Source organism: Phalacrocorax carbo, chromosome 22, assembly GCF_963921805.1.
Source record: "Phalacrocorax carbo chromosome 22, bPhaCar2.1, whole genome shotgun sequence".
NCBI classification, from domain to species: Eukaryota; Metazoa; Chordata; class Aves; order Suliformes; family Phalacrocoracidae; genus Phalacrocorax; species Phalacrocorax carbo.
The window spans coordinates 592,609-609,488 of NC_087534.1; the positions used below are offsets into that span (position 1 = coordinate 592,609).

The window sequence follows — 16,880 nt, forward strand, 5'->3', positions numbered from 1 at the left end:
GTGGCCGCGCTGCTGCGCGCAGGCCATCCTGCCCTGGCTCCGAGGGGAGCAGGCAGAGGGCGGGAAGGGCACGGGGCGCCAGGGGAGCCCCGCTCCTGCACAATGGTTGGCACGCACCTCTCGCCTTTGTCAGCGGCTTGGCTCCGGGCAGCAGCAAGCACGGCATGGCATCGCCCTCCGCGAGCCCACGGTCGCTCCCAGAGCGCGATTCGAGGTGGGGAGAGGGTAACGTTTTCCACACGTGACTCCTGAGCTCAGTATATGCCTCGGCTTGCCCTTCAGATTCTGTCACCAGATTGCAGCGCCTGGATCCCTCCTGTCTGGTTCTAATTAATAGTATGTGATAATTTGTCTCCGGTTTAATGCTGAATGGATCCCTGCCCCCAGCGAAAGGCTGGGTTTCATACTGATGATGACAGAACGGAGTATTACTTATATATGTATAATGATCTTACGCTGCCTGGAGCTCTGGATTTTCTCAGTATATGACAAATGTGAGACATTTAAAAAAAATTAGACACTTACTATATTTTACGTTATTTTCTTGAACGTGGATCTCTGTGGGCTGCCTAGAAATCCATTAGCAAGAAATGTAAAGAAGCTTAAAGGCCTTTACCCAGATTAGCTGCCTTTATGTAGTCAAGGATCTTTTATGTGATTACCTTAAAAGCTAAAGAGCTGCTGCAAAACATTTATAGTACAGAGATCCTGAAGCAAAGAGTACACATCTGACAGAAAAATTAAGCCGTTATAAACAATGCATAGCTCTGGTTGCTTTTATTTCCAGACAAACAACATAGAAGGTAAAAGGAGTTAATACACAGAGTATTTTCCTTTTGCAGCCCATGATGCAGGGCTGCGCAGCTTTGATCATGAGATTTATGGGGAAGCTTTACATTAACTTTTATTTTCGCTGTGGTTTCTCCCAGTTAGCAGTGAGGAGATGGTGCAGGGATGAGACAGCGCTGTCGGCAGCAGGCTGTGAAGGCACTGGCTGCGACGGAGCGTGGTCCTCCTGGGAAGCGGTGTCTGAGCCCCGGGATCAGCCGGGGGCTGCAGGTTGGCGAGGCGCCGATGGTACCCGGTGCGGATCATTTGAGCTGCGCTAACTCTGCTGCTTTCCTGGGTGGGATGTTTACCTCATGGCAGATACACAGCCAGTGCTGTGTTGCTGCTGCCTGCTCTGCTCTGACTCTGGCATCGTCACAGCAGAAGCAGCAAAACTCGTCCTGGAGCATGTTTTTGTGACATGCCCAAAATGGCACAAAATTGCACAAATCCCTTGTTTTCTGTTGTAAGAAAATCCTTTCAAGTGTGGAAAGGGAAGGAGAGGTGCAAAAGCTTCCGTGAGGTTTCTGCCTGCTCCTTCTTCCTTCAAGGGCAGCTCTTACAGCCACATACTGAGGCCCACATCCTCCTCCTGGCTCCTTTGTCCTTTAGCATAAAAAGTCATTTGTCAGCGAAAGAAACAAAGTTTTGTTTTTCAGTCCAGATCTGGCTGTCCTCCCACTGAGACTTTCAACTCTTTATCTCAGGAATTGATGGTCTTGGATTCTGATCCTCTTTCCTTGGTGCTTGTATTGATTTTTTTTTTTTCCAGGAGGGTTATTTTCACTGTGGTTTCAAAACTATCTTTCTGCCTCCACTTACAGCAGGTAATAGCTCAGCTCGGCGAATTACACATTTTCTGGGCCGTGCTGGTCCCAGCTCTTTGCAGAGGTTCCCCTGGCAATCTGGAGCCTGGATAACCAAGCGTCTCTGCTTTCCACGCTTGTCTCTCCAGGCTCATCCTGTGGCTGTGGTAGCGCTCGGGAGTCGGGTACGGGAAGCCGCCCGCGTCCTGGATGTGAGCGACAGAGGTGACCAGACAACCCGGGCGTATTCCTCTTCCTTTGCTTACAGAAACCGGCCCCTCATTACGCCACTGGTGCTCGAGGAGATAGCTGGTCTGCTGAGCCTTCCCAGGGGCAGCATCCCTCTGCCCTGCTCGCTGACCCCGTGGGGCCGCGTCCGTGCCGCTGGCCTGGCTGTGCCGCAGCTCGCCTTTGGGCTCAGAGGCCCGGCCCTGGTCATCAGCTCTGCCTGGTAACGAATAAATCCAACAGTCTCAGTTTCAAAGGCACCTCTGTTTCCTTCACCCCAGCAATGGCTCTCAGTCATCCAGTCTTGCCAAAGAAAAATTCATGAGATCATTTCCCCAAAACAACAAGATACTTCAAAATTGTAATTAAAATACCTCTGGCTGTTCTAATATTAAGCCTTTATAAGTGCTTGGAATAATATTTCATATAAATGGAAAAGCTCTGTAGTCCGTAACCGTAACATACCCTTCTTCTAGTGAAACATCAAATCCTCCACGTACGTTGAAAATACTCTTCCCTGTTTGGTTCTTCAACGACATGAACGCGTCCACCTCCCGTGGGGCTCGGTGGTGAATGGAGCCCTTCCCAGGGGCCTGTATCGATTTGCTTCATGACATTAATACCTTCCAATGTACCGGCAGCAAGATCCTACACATGAATACTAAATGGGAGGCTGTTGTGCCCCAGAGGCTGGTAAGCGAGATCCCATATATTACACCGTGTGAGTTGTGTGTCATATTAGAGCAATCTAGTTTTAAAGGGCATCGTTCAAGCACAAACTAGCTTTTTCCCTCACTTGACTGATCACACAAATAACTGTGATTAAAGGTCAAGTGCTTGGGTTTTTCTATTTTGCTCCTTAAAAATTTATATGCGAAAGAAAACCTAGAAGTTAACATAGCATGAAATTGTTATGCAGTTATGAGCCTTTAACGACAACTAAATATCACTTTTCTTCCTGGGTGGCTTGAAAAATCTCCAGTAATAATGGGTCACTTCTTCTGGTTTCCACTTGAGGAAGATTATAAATAAACCCTGCCTTTTGCTTCCCTGCCCTGTAATGTGATGAAGGGAGAGTTTTAATCATATGAACTTGTGACCCCAGTCACCAGGGCTGTACCCCGGGCTCGCCGGGAGCTCCTGGGCTGCAGGCGCGAGGTGGGAGCATCAGCCGGGCTCGGAGCGTGGCGCGCTGTGGCAGCACCGGCCCACGCTGAGCTCTCCTGGATGGAAAGAGCATTGACAAATGGACGGGGATTTTCCTGCCTGTCATGTTAACACAGAGAAAAGGTAGCGGCCGTGTTTCCAGAGGGGCTGAGAAATGGAAGGAGAGCTGGAAACAGCCCCCCGCTTTAGGCATGCAGCTGGGCTGTCTGCATCCCGATACGGGCCTCTCCCCTGGATCTGCCCGGCTACAACTAACGTGGTAGCCGAGTGGCAGTTTTCGGTGCTGAGCTGGAATATGGGGAGTTGGTGCTTTGGGGTAGGAGGAGAGTGCTGGAAGACATGGAGAGCAAGCAGAAATATTAGAGGTATATAATTGTCAAATCCAATTGCGAATCCTCATCGTGCTTGAAAAATGTTTCCTCCACTTCTGCAGAATGGCCACAGCAGCATCATCTTCCCCTTAACTGGCCAAGAGCCCCAGATTTCCCGCTGATTTGTACGCAGGTGCAATGCCTCCCAAACCTCTCAAAAGCAAACATGCCTTAGGTGTTAAAAAATCCATGGAATGGCAAGATTCCTGTGGAACAGGCTAACGAAACATTGCACTCAGGATTTTGAGCTGGTACTGGGGTTGCCCAGGATTCCTGATCCTGCAGGGACTCTCACATACGGTTAAACGTATTCACATGGGTAGTCTTATTGACTTCAGGAAGAGAGTACTTAGAAGCTGGGGCATGAGGCAAATGAACTGCAATCACCGTATCTAATTAATCTTATTATGCAATGTGCAAATCTGAGTCTGACTGGCAGCAGGCTTCAATAGGATTCCTGCTCCAGTAAACTTATGCACATGTGAGGCAGCGCAGAGTTCAGGCTTCAGTGTCTCAGTGCAGTGCGTTTTTGCAGACACACAACGCTGCTCTTCCCCTGCAGCGCCGTGCCCGAGCCAGCTTTTGCATGGGCACATCCACCGGGCTCACCGCACCTCTCATTTCATGTGCAGGTTTTGGTTTAGCTGGGCAAGTCCTGCTGCCAGCATGACCCACCCCTCAGCTCTCCGTGTCCAGGCACAGCCCTCCTCTCTGGGTGCTCCCCATGCCTGCCAAGCCAGCGTCTGAGTCCCGCGCCGCCCTCACTGGGGTTGCCAGCTGCGGCAGCGGGGATCCAGCGGCGAGGGCTGGGCGTGCCCCTCTGCGGGGCTGCAGGGCTGTGTGCAGGGCTTGGCCTGTGGTCTGAGCACCCACCACTGTGAACGGGGGCCATGCACGGGGTGCCATAGCCAGTATGCGTTAGATGGAGACTCAATACTTTTATTCCAGACTTTCAATGTTTTATATTTGACAGCACATAATCACAGAGCAGGGAACATCCCACAGGAATAAGTGTTGCTACATAAGCAAGCTTTGGCGTCACGGTATCAGCCATCAGGTGGGAAGCCAACAGGCGTTCAGCCTGACTAAATTTTGCAGGGACCTGCAACACCTACAATTAGTGATAATCAGACCTTGTTGCGTTCCTCCCCCACTGCAGGAGGCTGGGGGTCTGGCGGCACACACCTCACCCGCAGCACGCCAGGAATTGCCTCCCCCAGCCCAGCCAACCCACCGCAGCCTCCCCACGCTGTGTGTGCCACTGCAGCGCTGCTCTTTGCGCAGGTCTGGCAAGGCTCAGCCTGCCTGGGGCTGCCTTTTCCTGGGGTTTCTTTCTGGCTGCTCTGACTCTTATGGCAGCTGCTGGACTTGGATGACCCTGAGATGAGGCTGGGAATTAAATTTCAACCCAGAAAGGCAGAATGGAGAGCTTGACCTAAAACGGGCATTCCTGGGCATCGCACGCAGGCAAGGGCAGTAATGAGACGTGCCCCGCTGCTCTCCTGGGCCTTGCGGTGCAGAAATAAGGCTCTGACTCACCACTTACTGCCACTTAACAGCAGCAGGGAATAAATGTCATCCAGTGGGGAAGGCCCACACCACTGTTAATTATGGCTGTGACCACAAGGCTGCAGTGCCTCAGTGCCAGCAAGGGCTGTCTGTGCCCCAGCAGTCCTTTGGCTTCCATGGGGAGGGCAGTCCCTGCCCTCGGCAGCGCTGCCAGGCAGCCCAAAGCTCAGCCCCGCTGTGCTCAGCCCGTTCTGGCAGGAGCCTGCCCCACAGATCGGGGAAGGCGGCACAGCTGATCGGGGATCGGACGGCAGCTGCCATCAGTCGGCTTCAGAGTGAACGGCGCCCTCGCCCCGCCCAGCCCCGCCGAGCGCCCCGTCGGCCGCCGCGGATTGGCCGTGGCGACCCGCGGCCACGCCCCGTCGGCGGCGGTTGGCGGCGCGGGGCGGGGGCGGGGCGAGGCGGCCGGAGCGCGGCGGCGGCGCGGGGCGCGCGGAGTTGGCGGCGCCATGGCGACGGCGCGCGGCGGCGGCGGTTTCCCGCGGGCGCTGCTGCCGGTGCTGCTCGTGCTGCCGGTGCTGCCCCGCGCCGCCGCCGAGCAGGGTGAGCCGGGGCGGAGCGCGGGCGGGCGGAGCGGCGGGGCCGCCGCACCCGGAGCTCCGGCGCCCTCCGCCGTGCCGCGCCGTGCCGCGCTCCCGGTGCTCCGGCACCTCGGGCCGGGCCCCCCGTGCCCGCGGCGGGTCGGGCTGCGCGGTGCGGTGCCCGGTACCGCCGGCAGAGGCGGGCGGCTCCGCTGCAGCGCCGGTGGGTCAGGTCCGGCCGCGCGTTCCCTTCCTCCCCCCGGTGTCGCCGCCAGCCCCCGCGGGCGCGGCGCGGCCGTGGCTTCGTGGGGTTGGATGATCCGCCGCTCCGCGGGGACCCGCGGCAGCAGCGGGACGGGGCGGGCGGGTGCGGCGCGGGGGCTCGGCGGCTCAGCCCGGAGGGTCCCGGAGCGCGGGCGTCCCGCTCACCGGCGGCGCCGGGGCGAAGGAGCCCGCGCGGCGCTGCCGGTACCGGGCCGGGCTGCCCGTCCCGGCGCGCAGGAGCGGAGCGGCGGGAGCCTGGCCCGGCTGCAGCGGTTCTGGGGGGCCCCGCCGCGGGGTGCGCCCCGCACCGCGGCCGTGGCGCGGGGGCGCGGGACAGCCCTGTCCTGCCGCAGCGCCGCGAAGGCATCCCGGGGCGCGCCCGGGCGTCGTGCGGGGTCTTGAGTCTGCGGGGAGACCCCGCTCGCCGGCCGGGGCTGGCTTCTGTTTGCTAGCGGAAGGGTCGCGAAACCGTGACTTGGCGGGAGGTACCGCTTTCTGTCCAACAGAATTAGCTGTTTTGTGGAAAAAGGGTGTGTTTTTCAAGGAAATTGTTGTTCCAAAGCGGCCAGCGGTACCTCTCGGTTCCAGGCGACGCGCGGCTACGGGCGCGGTACAGTTGCAGCGTCGGCTGGCGGCGTAGGAGGGGTCGTCCTGCGGAGTGCCGCGGGGAGGACCGCAGCCTTCCCCGGGGCGTCATCCTCGTCAGGGCCGGCTGCTAATCGCGTACCTGCCGGCTCTGCGCTGGACGCGCAGCCTGGAGCTCCGCGGCGCGGGTCCCGCTCGGTGCGGTGCCCGGGGCAGCTGGGGCGGGAGCGGCTCCCCGCGCTCGCGGACCTGACCCGCCGCTCAGGCGGGCGGGTGCTGGGGAAGGGGTGCCCGGCTCCGAGCTTCCCGATGCCGGCTGGATGCTCGGTGGCGCTTGCTGCGTTAGCGGGTTTGCTCTCTGATGTGTTGTCTTCCCTGCAGTTGTCCTGCTGGACTCGAAGGAATCGCAAGCGGAGCTGGGCTGGACGTCGCACCCGTCGAACGGGGTGAGTGCGGAGGTGGGACCGTCGCTCTGTGCTGCTGGAGAGGCTCTGCCTTTGGTGCTCAGCAGAGTTCGAAGTGCACAGGTGGAGCTGGTGGAGGGGGCTGGTAGCCACGGGGTCTCCTTGGGCCGTGGCGGCTGGGCAGCTCGGCACGAGTGGCAGTGTGGATGGGTGCTGGGCGCACGGGGGAGCAGAGCGAGAAGTGAAGGATGGGTTACGTGAACGGTACAACCAATGTGGAACAGCTCCTCGAAACAAATTTTACACTCCTGTGATAAGGAAAGGCTTTGTGTCGCAGTTTGCGTGCCAGCACAAGCTCCTGGGGGTCAGCTCAGCTCCTGGAAGAGGGCTGTGGCTGGAGTGGGATTGCCAGGAGCTCTGCATCACAGAGGGTTTATTTGATCAGATCCTTGCTTTGCTGCCAGGGTCAGTCTATAGCTGCTTTCAGGAGAGTGCGTCGGGAAGCTCAGTGCTCTGTTCCTTGCTGCTTTGGGTTCATTTTCCAGAACAGAAACAAACCATTCAGAGGGAGTAGTGATAGATCCTGGCGTCGTCTGCGTTGCCCAGCTGTTAGTCTGCAGAAGAAACTCTGTTTTGGGTACACTGGGCAATCTTGCATAAGTTTATCCCCAGAAAGAATTGCTTTGGGAAGTTGCTGGGTCATCCTTAAGCCTGTGAGGGTTGAATCAGCACTTCATTGTCAGAATTTCTGCGGGTAACTTTGGGGAAATACCGTTTCGCTTGCAGTCAGAGGACTTGTTCTGTTCCAGCTAAAACTTCTGACAGAGAAGCTGCTGTTTGCTGTTCACAAAGATATTTGTCCTTGTGTGGCTGGTGTCACATCTCCTTGGCCATCTTTGACTTCCCTGGGTGGCCCCACCCCACCTGGCATTGCCCTGTGTGGTGACGCTGTGCAGATGCTCCTTCCCAGGGATGGGAAATCCAAGGAGCAAGTGGGAGATCAAGGCTCTGCCTTCTCAGCAGATAATGTGTCCAGCTTCATACTAGACTTTGTTTTAGGAGCTCTAATGCCAGTGCCCTCTTTCTGGTTGTGCCTTTGTGTTCGCACGTCTGCGAAGAGCTCAGGTGTTAGGTGGTCCAGCAGCTGTGCTATGTCACTACAGCTTGTGGTGGCGGTGATATAACGGCCTGTAGGTGGAGAGGCTTGTGGTGGTGGTGATGACATTTATATCGACCGGTGTGTTTCTGCTGGGGCGGCTGGTTCTTGCTCACAGCAGCGCTCGAGCTGTTACAGCCCTTTGTGTTCTTTCCCCAGTGGGAAGAAATCAGCGGGGTGGATGAGAATTACAAGCCCATACGCACGTACCAGGTCTGCAACGTCATGGAGCCAAACCAGAACAATTGGCTGCAGACAGGCTGGATTGCCAGGCGCGACGGCCAGAGGATCTTCATCGAGCTGAAGTTCACCCTGAGGGATTGCAACAGCATCCCTGGCGTGACAGGCACTTGCAAGGAGACTTTCAATCTGTACTACGTCGAGTCTGACTCTGACCTGGGCCGTAGCATCCGCGAGAGCAAGCACACCAAGATTGACACCATTGCTGCTGATGAGAGCTTCACGCAGGGAGACCTGGGTGAGCGCAAGATGAAGCTGAACACCGAGCTGAGGGAGATTGGGCACCTGAGCAAGAGAGGCTTCCACCTGGGCTTCCAGGATGTGGGCGCCTGCGTGGCGCTGGTCTCCGTGCGGGTCTATTACAAGAAGTGCCTCGCCACTGTGCAGAACCTGGCTGTGTTTCCGGACACGGTGGCGGAGACGGCCTTCGCGACTTTGGTGGAAGTTAAGGGCGCTTGTGTCGCTCATGCCGAAGTGGACGTGGATAATCCCCCCAGGATGCACTGCAGCGCGGAGGGCGAGTGGCTGGTCCCCATAGGGAAGTGCACGTGTGGTCCCGGCTTCGAGGAGAAGGACGGGGGATGCAGAGGTAAAGGTGGCCATCGGTGTCCTCTGGCAGGTTTTGTCTGTGTCAGTCCCCGTTGCGGCCGGACTGCTCCAGCCTGCCTGGTGCCTAAGCACAGCTCAGGCAAGTGGAATTGCCTTTTGTCAGCAATAGGATTCTTTTAGCTGGTTGCAGCTCCCCAGCTAACAGCCAGACCTTTATCTGAAGGGTGGCGATTGGGTAAATGGGGTGCATTGCTGGTAGCTGCTCTGCAGCACGGTGTTGGCTGGGCAGGAGTGGCAAAGCTCTGAATACCGTCAGGCGTTTCCCGCAGCTTTACCTGTAACTATGAAATTGCTCTAGAAAATGAATGTCCCCATTGTCAGGCTTTAGACACAATAATTCGATGACTTTACGGCTCGCGAGGTTATGTTTGATTACAGCTGTGAAAATGGATATAACCTCTACCTTAAAGGGTATCCCACTAATGAACCTGGTGCTGTGACCACTTTGATCTTGCTTTCAAAGGCAGGTGAGAGCCAGGCATGGGATCAGCCCCGAGGGTGCGGGATACGGGCTGCCGTACTGCTCCTCTCAGGGTGCGTGAGCCTCCAAAAGGGGAGAGGTGCCGGGCTAAGGCCGCCTCCCAGGCACCGTCCTGCTTCGGCCCGTGGTGAGGACCTAGTCCCAGCTCAGCGTGGTCTCGACTGCCTCTGGCAGTCAGGTGCCAGCATGAGCCGGCAGCGGTCCCCGGCGAGCGGAGGCTGCTCGGCGTGTGGCGGCGGGTGCGCATCTCCTACCCCAGGAGATCCTGGGCGTTTGTCGGTCGGTACCCGGGGGTTTTTCTTCCATGAAAGGTGTAAGTGGCCATCAGTTATTACCCGGCAGCGTGCGTGGCTGCCCTGTGAGCAAAGCTCCTCCGGGGCAGAGGAGAGGTCAGACCACCAGCTGGGATGTGCCAGAGAGGTTTTTCTTGGTAAGATATGCCTGAAAATGCCCTTTGCTGCCCATGGCTGGCGTCCAGGTGATACCTTGGACTTCTCTCTTTTCGCCTGGTAGAAAAGGGATTGAGAGGAAATCAGCTAAATAAGTCCCAAGGGGGTACAGTTCCCCTGTGTTTAAGGTGGATGGGATGGTAGCAGAGTGAGTTTTTCCTGAGGAATCAGGTCTGCCCTTCAGGGGCTACTTGTGGCTGTTTGGGTTTAAATTGTGCCAACTGTGCTGCCTTCCTCCAGCACGTGGCAAGCCCCTCCCAGTGCTCTGGGTAGTGGCTATTTGCTTGGTGCCCTTCTTAAGAAGACCTTATTAAACCTATTGAATTGAAATCTCAGTGCTGTTCATTGCTTCAGTGGCTGCGTGGCAGCTCGCCATGCTTTCCCCATCTGTTTGGAGTGGGAATTTACATAGCGAGTCCCAGAAGGCGCTTGATAATGTTTCAGGTTTCTCTGTGTTGAGTTTAAATAATTCATATTCTCTAAGGGAAAATATTTGAAGTAATTTAATGGACATAATTAAGTTTTTCCCCCCTCTTACAGAAAGCAGGTCATTAGTCACTCTCTGAGGAGCAGCGTCTGATGTCTGGTCAAATACGAGAAAGTAGTTTAAGCGTTGAAAGTTTTTGGTATTTTTTGGAGACCTGCATTAGCATAGCACTGAGTGAATAACTTTAAAAGATTTCTGATGAAGGCATCTGGGGCTACGGAAATTATTCAGCAAGGACAAAAGCCGTTGAGCTGCAGGCAGGTAAATATAGTGGGAGTTTGGGGATGTTAAGTCAGGTGATGGAGCAGCAAATCTGGCTCCACCGCTGTGGTCCTGAGGGCGGTGGCTTTGGAGGGCTCCGTGGGTGCGAGTCTGCCGGATCCTCCCTGGCCCTGAAAATTCTTGGTTGCAGTCGCTGCCACAGCTCTTGGGGTCCAACCTCTCACGGCCACGAGTTTGTTCAAGGACTGCTTGGGGAGCAGGGACAGCCCGGGGGCCGACCCCCCATCCTGTGCTGGGGTGGGTGCTGTGTCGCAGCTCCTGGCTCTCCCTTATCCTTCGATCTTCTCCGAGGCCTTTCTGGCTGCTCCTGCACCCATTCACCCTCCGGCTGCTGCGGACCCGGTGACCCCATGGGGCCTGGCCGCCAGCCGGGTTGGGGTGGTGCTTAGGGCCAAGCATGTGGCGCCGCTTCTTGGGTCTAAATCAAAAGGAATTTGGGCGGTAGAGGCGAAGACGTTTCCTCCGACCACCTTGTGGCCGTCGCTGTGCTCTGAAGCTGGGGCCGGTGGCAGGGGGCAGCGGGCAGGGGCTGTGCCTGGGGGGCAGCGGGCAGGGGCTGTGCCTGGGGGGCAGCGCAGGGGGCAGTGGGCAGGGGCTGTGCCTGGGGGGCAGCGCCTGGGGGGCAGCGCCTGGGGGGCAGCGCCTGGGGGGCAGCGTGGGGGGCAGCGCCTGGGGGGCAGCGCCTGGGGGGCAGCGTGGGGGGCAGCGGGCAGGGGCTGTGCCTGGGGGGCAGCGTGGGGGGCAGCGGGCAGGGGCTGTGCCTGGGGGGCAGCTCAGGGGGCAGTGGGCAGGGGCTGTGCCTGGGGGGCAGCGTGGGGGGCAGCGCCTGGGGGGCAGCGTGGGGGGCAGCGGGCAGGGGCTGTGCCTGGGGGGCAGCGCGGGGGGCAGCGGGCAGGGGCTGTGCCTGGGGGGCGGCGGCGGCGGCAGCCGCGAGGTGTGGGAGGTTCGGGCTGCTGCGCAAGAAGAGCGAGCTTTATTTTCCCACTGAACTGGTGAAGCTGCTTGAACTAAATCATGAAGCTAGTATCCTTGTAACCGTGATTTGAGCACTGAAATCATCCTGCCGCTGAGAGAAGATTTGTATCCTGACACTGAAATTAGCAGAGATGAAAAAAGACTATTAGGATTTACGGCACTGCTAATTGCTGCTGGGAGAAAGCTGAGCCTTTTTCCTGTCCGTCCTTCTATCTCGCACCGCTTCTCTGAAGAAAGCCCAGCGTACCTGACAGGCTGCCGTGGCTCTGCGGGTGTCTGATGAATCGCTTCACTGACCGTAGAAATGCAGCCATCTCTAGGGTGGAGCTGAGCAGCTTTAGCACCTGTTCAACATCTACTCTCAAATAAGAGGAGAGGTTCTGTCACTGTAAATACATTTAGACTGCTTTTCTTGTCTAATATACATCTTTAGCCAGATGCCGGTCTGCGCTAACTCTATTCTTAAAACCTATTTCCAGCAGATGCACGGCAGGCAAGTGGAAAGTCCTGTTGCACTGTGGATGATCATGACCATCCCTGTTCTGTTTTCAGTAGACTTCCCAGCACTGATGTCTTTTTGCCCTTAATTTTACCAGGCATGAGCCGTGGCCCTTTCACGCTATTTACTTTGTGGTGTATTGCAATTGCTTTTGTGTAAATGAAACCGTGATGCGGAGGATCTGCCTGACATTTGCTGCAAAGTTGTCTCTTTCTGCTTCATCTTTTCCATCCAATCCCTTGTAATATCTGCAAGGAGAATTTCAACAAAGCCCAAGGTTAATATTTACCAGCCAGATTTGCTGAAAATGAGACAACTTCAACCAGACGTCGAATTAATATGATGGAGACCGGTTTCCAAAAATAGCCGTCAGCCACTCTTCTTTGACAGAAACGTAAATTTGTGCTGTAGCTAAGTTTCCTTCTCGATTTATTTCCCTCCACTTCTGACAGCGGCGGCGGGAGCCGGCTCCGCACTGCGCTGCGCTGGGGAAGCGCCGCTGCGTTCACCGGCGTCGCCCGCGCAGGGTGGCCTGGCACCGCGCTTGTTCTGGTAGGTGACGGTCTGGTTAGCGGGCTGTACCCCTTGCCTAAGCAGGGATGACACTACTGAAACCGCTTTTAGGGAGGAAATAGTTTCTAGTGCTTTGTCAGGATTTTTAAATGACATTTTAAAGTGAATTTGGTGTGGGCGGCCAGGGCAGGTTTGACGCCTCCAGTGCCCTGGGCCAGCGGGCGCTCGGGCCGGTCCCTGGCCAGCGCTGCTTCTCTTCCATGGCCCGGCTAAACGGGTGCACCTATTTTTCTTCCCTTGCAATAAGCAGCCAGTGCTGCTGCTTTTCAGGGAAGGGAAACCTCGCACAAGAATTCCCATCAGTGACTTGCTGTTTGTGGCAGCCCGTGGGCGTGATGAGCAGCTGCTGATGTCCACAGTGGCTTGTGAGAAGGGGAGTAGAAGTTCCCCTATTTTTCTGCATTACTGAATGGATTTCTGAGCAGCACGGCGGATTCGACATGCCATGGACAGGGCACACGGAAGATTTACTGTATTTCACTTAGGAAGGAAGCTAGAGAAAATGATAGCCATTAGACTCGGTCTTTTGCACCTTTGCATATAAAGCATGTTGGTCTTCTGGGCTCTCCTGAAAGGAAACTTCAAGGATAGAGAGGGAGAAGGTCTTGCTGTTGTGGGATCTTTCCTTTTCCCACCCCCTTCCTGTAGGTTTGTGATAAACCAGTGGAAGGTGCCAGGGTTTGCACCCTTTGTCCCTCTGCGGGTACTCCTGTCGCCCAGATAGCCTCCCAGCTGCACTGCCTGTTTGCGTGCATGGGAGTGGGGCTTTCTGAGCGCTGGAAGCCAGTCCTCCCGCGGGGGCTTTCCCGGGAGGGCGCAGGCGTGCTCTGGAGAAGGCTCCAGCACACGAGGCCCTTAGCACGAGCTGCATGTCTGTGTCTGGGGTGTTTTCTTCTGGCTGAAGTGGACTGTCTTCAGTCTGTACTGGATTTATCTCTGCCAGCTTCTGCGTAAAGGACTTTGGGGGCTTTGCAAGGTGAGCTGGAACGGCTGCTGGTCTCCAAACGTAGAGATAAGATGAAAGGCGCAAGTCAATGCTAATTAGAAGAAAGCAGTCTTTGCTAATGGTAACTGCTAATGATACAAAATGTAATGCACGCTTGACACTGTGCAGCAGGCAAGAAATAGCTTCTCTGATTTACCGTGGGATTCATCAGTGGTCTGCTGAAAAATGGAGGACGCCGGACTGCAAGTCCGCTCTGCTCATCAGGCTGGGGTGCATTATTAATTGCTGTAATTGCCTGAAGAATCTAACACTGTGTGTAGTATAATTACACTTTATGTCAGCTTATAATTGTTGCTGTTAATGAGGAGACAAGATTTGTGAGGGCAGGGTCTGGATTCTGGTGCAGCTCTCCGCTGTTGCTGTTTTCCTAACCCATTTTCAGCGCTCCCTCTCAACCCAGAGTAATTCCTCACCGACCCCTGCCCACGCCAAGGCAGCTGGCTGGGCTGCTCCCTTCTCTTCTGCCTGCTGGGGCTCTCGAGTGCTGCAGTTTTCCCTGGGATTGGCTCCGCTGGGTGTTTATACTCCTCTCAAAGCCCTCCAGCAACGCCTTTGCCTGCCTGGGCAGCCTGTCCTAGCACCTTGCTCTCCTTGTGTCTAACACAAATCGCCCTGGTAGTCACTTACCTAATCACTTCTGGCGCCAGTGCGCAGGGAGACGCTTCTCTCGTAGCAGGCTGTGTCTGGCTACAGATCTCTCGGGAAAGTCAATATTACCTTTCTTGTGCTTGGCTTCTTGAATAGTAGGGTAAGCAAAGCCTTTGAGAAGATCATCCTGCCTGTTGTGAGTAGTAGGTTTGTGGACAAAAACATAGCTGTAAATACTGTGAAACAGAGTGGTTTCTTCATTGCTGCCAGGCATTACTTGGACAGAAACTTGGCCAACGTTTTGAGCAAATTTGAAAGAAAGCTTTTCCTGTAAAAGAGAGTATTTGGATAAGTTCCTTGAGTTTTATTTTCCAAAGGGAAGTGCTACAATAGAGGAAGCGCTTGGTTTTATAAAAAAGAGTCTTTCCTTTTGTGTCCTGTTGTCCCTCCCCTTTCCGCGCTTGCTTTCTTGCCGCTGAGGATCACAAGCCGAATGTGGGGAGCGGGGTCGCTCTGAAGTCGGACCCGTTCGTTTTACACTTGTCCATTGACACTGGAACAGCAAATGCCTTTGCCTGGGGGCCGGCGTCAGGCGGCAGCGTTTGTCTCTCCCCTTCGTTGGGAGAGGGAAGCGCAGTCGGTCGGGCCCGTGCCCCAGTGGGAAGCAAGCAGGGATGCAGGCGGAGAGGGGGCTGTGCCAAAGGCAGGACCCCGGGCAGCGTTGGCTGAGGAGCGTGTGCCCCTGCCTCCCGGGCCGCGGTTTCGCTCGGGGAGCCAGCAGTGCGCGGGCTGGGGGTCCCGCGGGGCCACGGGCAGCTCCTGGGAGCAGCAGTGCACCGGCAGCACCCTCCTGCCCGCACCGTGCTGCCAGGCTGGGCTGGTGCCTCCGGCAGGTGGCTGCGCCTTCCCTTCTGCCGATGAATTGCAGGCGTCGACTTTAAAAATAAAGTCCAAAAGCACTGGCCTGGCCCTGAGAGCTCCTGACACCATCTTTTTCTTAGTGACAGCAAGCCGTGAGCGAGGCTGGCGTCCTTGTAAGTCTCAAGGGCTGCGTGGCTGCCCTGCACGTCAGCAGCTCTCTGCTGCGAGGGGCTGGCGGGCTGCGATGCTCCTGCTGCGGCCGGCGGCTCAGCAGGGATGTGCAAGAGCAGTCTCTGGGTGCGGGCGCGGGCCGTGCTCGCTGCGGTCTGGGCAGAGCCCCTGGCGTGGAAGCGTGATGCCTTACACCGGCCTGAGCCCTCCTGGTGTTCTGGAATCAGCCACTGCGTTCGCCTGGTAGCGGAGGAGGATGAAGGAGCGCGTGTGAAGGCCGTCTGAGCTGGGCACTCCTGAGCAGGCTGTCTCCTCATGGAAGAAGTCTTTGGAAATCGAGTGCACGTGTGCTCTGCGTGGCTGGGGCTTGCTCTTGCTGAGCAAAAGTCTGGGGTGGGAGTGGGAAGTGGTGTGGGTAAGATGCTTTCCTGTGCATTGCATGTGTCCCATCAAGGCATCATGTCACTATAGTGTCCTTAGATGGAAAATAAATAATTCAATTGAAAGATAAAGAAATTTAGAATAATAAATGGCAGTATTTTGTCAGTTAGTGCAAAGATACCTCCTGAAACCTATAGTCTGCTTTTCCATTTAAATACAAAAAAAGATGGCTCCAAATGTACAGCGCTTGGGGCTTTTGATTTTTTTCATCTTTTATACATTAGCTTACAAACCTGTATGTACTTCTGGAGTTTATTTTATCTTCTGACTGATGCTTGAGTATTATGCATAATAAGCTTATACTTTTCTCCTGGGATTCTGGGAGGTGCTCAAAGCACCAGGTTTTACTTTCATCACCGATGCAGCCACCGGCACCCGGCACAGACGCTGCGCTTGCGGGGCCAGTGCTGATGCGCAGCGCTTGTCGGGGCTGGGGAAGGTGTCGGTGGGATGGGAAACGGGGGCGACACGTCAGGTGGGGGCCGTGGGAGTAAACCTCTGCCTGCTGCTGAAGGAACAACCGCTGAGGAAACTTCCACTTCCGTTTCCTTTCTGAATTATGGTTTGGCTTTTTCCTCGGGTCGCGTGTTCTGGCAGAACGTGGCTGGAGCACCTTTGTGACCTGGGCAAAGCGACAGTTTGAGGGTGTGGAGAGCTTTGCACTGAATGAATTTGGAGTATCCGCCTCCACCCGCCCATTAGCAGCCTCTCTGCTTGCTGTAATGCCTTATGGTAGATGCTGCTTTCCATCAGTCATGCATATGAAACACCCATGTAAAATATGCTTTCTCTTCAGTCTTTTTTTGGAGTAATGATCAAGCTTGGAGTTATTTATTATTCGGGATTGCATATTATATTGCTGTTTTACAGTGTGTCTGAAATAATTATGGCTATGGAAATTGTGGCAGAGCCAGACACAAATTACTCTATGACAATTTTTAGAGCAAACTACTCAGAAAATTACAAGCATCACAATTCGTTCGCACAGCTCTTGTCAGGCTTAAGGTTACAGATCCCTGGCTGCTAGATGGACATGCCGGTTATGCTGTTGAAATACAGGGGGGAAACGTATCTTGTCGTGGCTGAGGCAGTTTGTGTGGGATAAAGCGCTTGGCAGGAGTAGGGTGTGCTGGAGGTGCAGGTCAGTCAGTCCTTTGCAGGGAATTGTTTGGTAGGTACATCAGGGAACTGAAAGAGACAACAGTAAATTGCAGCTGGCTCCGTGGATGCGCCTAGTTTAGTGTGTCCTTGAGGAAAATTCCTGCATAAATAGCAGTGAGGTTCTGTTCAGTATTGCTGTAGCACTGAATTCAAGCAAA

General features: G+C 55.5%; 1 protein-coding gene across 1 annotated transcript in view; it reads left to right on the forward strand.

Annotated features, from left to right (window-relative positions):
- EPHA10 (EPH receptor A10) overlaps positions 1-16,880 on the forward strand; it is a 55,065-nt gene that overhangs the window by 4,655 nt on the left and 33,530 nt on the right. Inside the window, exons 3-5 of the mRNA XM_064471231.1 lie at positions 1,784-2,555; positions 6,721-6,785; positions 8,059-8,728. Coding sequence (XP_064327301.1) covers positions 2,528-2,555; positions 6,721-6,785; positions 8,059-8,728 — 763 coding nt within the window. The 5' untranslated portion in view covers positions 1,784-2,527. The remainder of the gene's footprint in view (positions 1-1,783; positions 2,556-6,720; positions 6,786-8,058; positions 8,729-16,880) is intronic.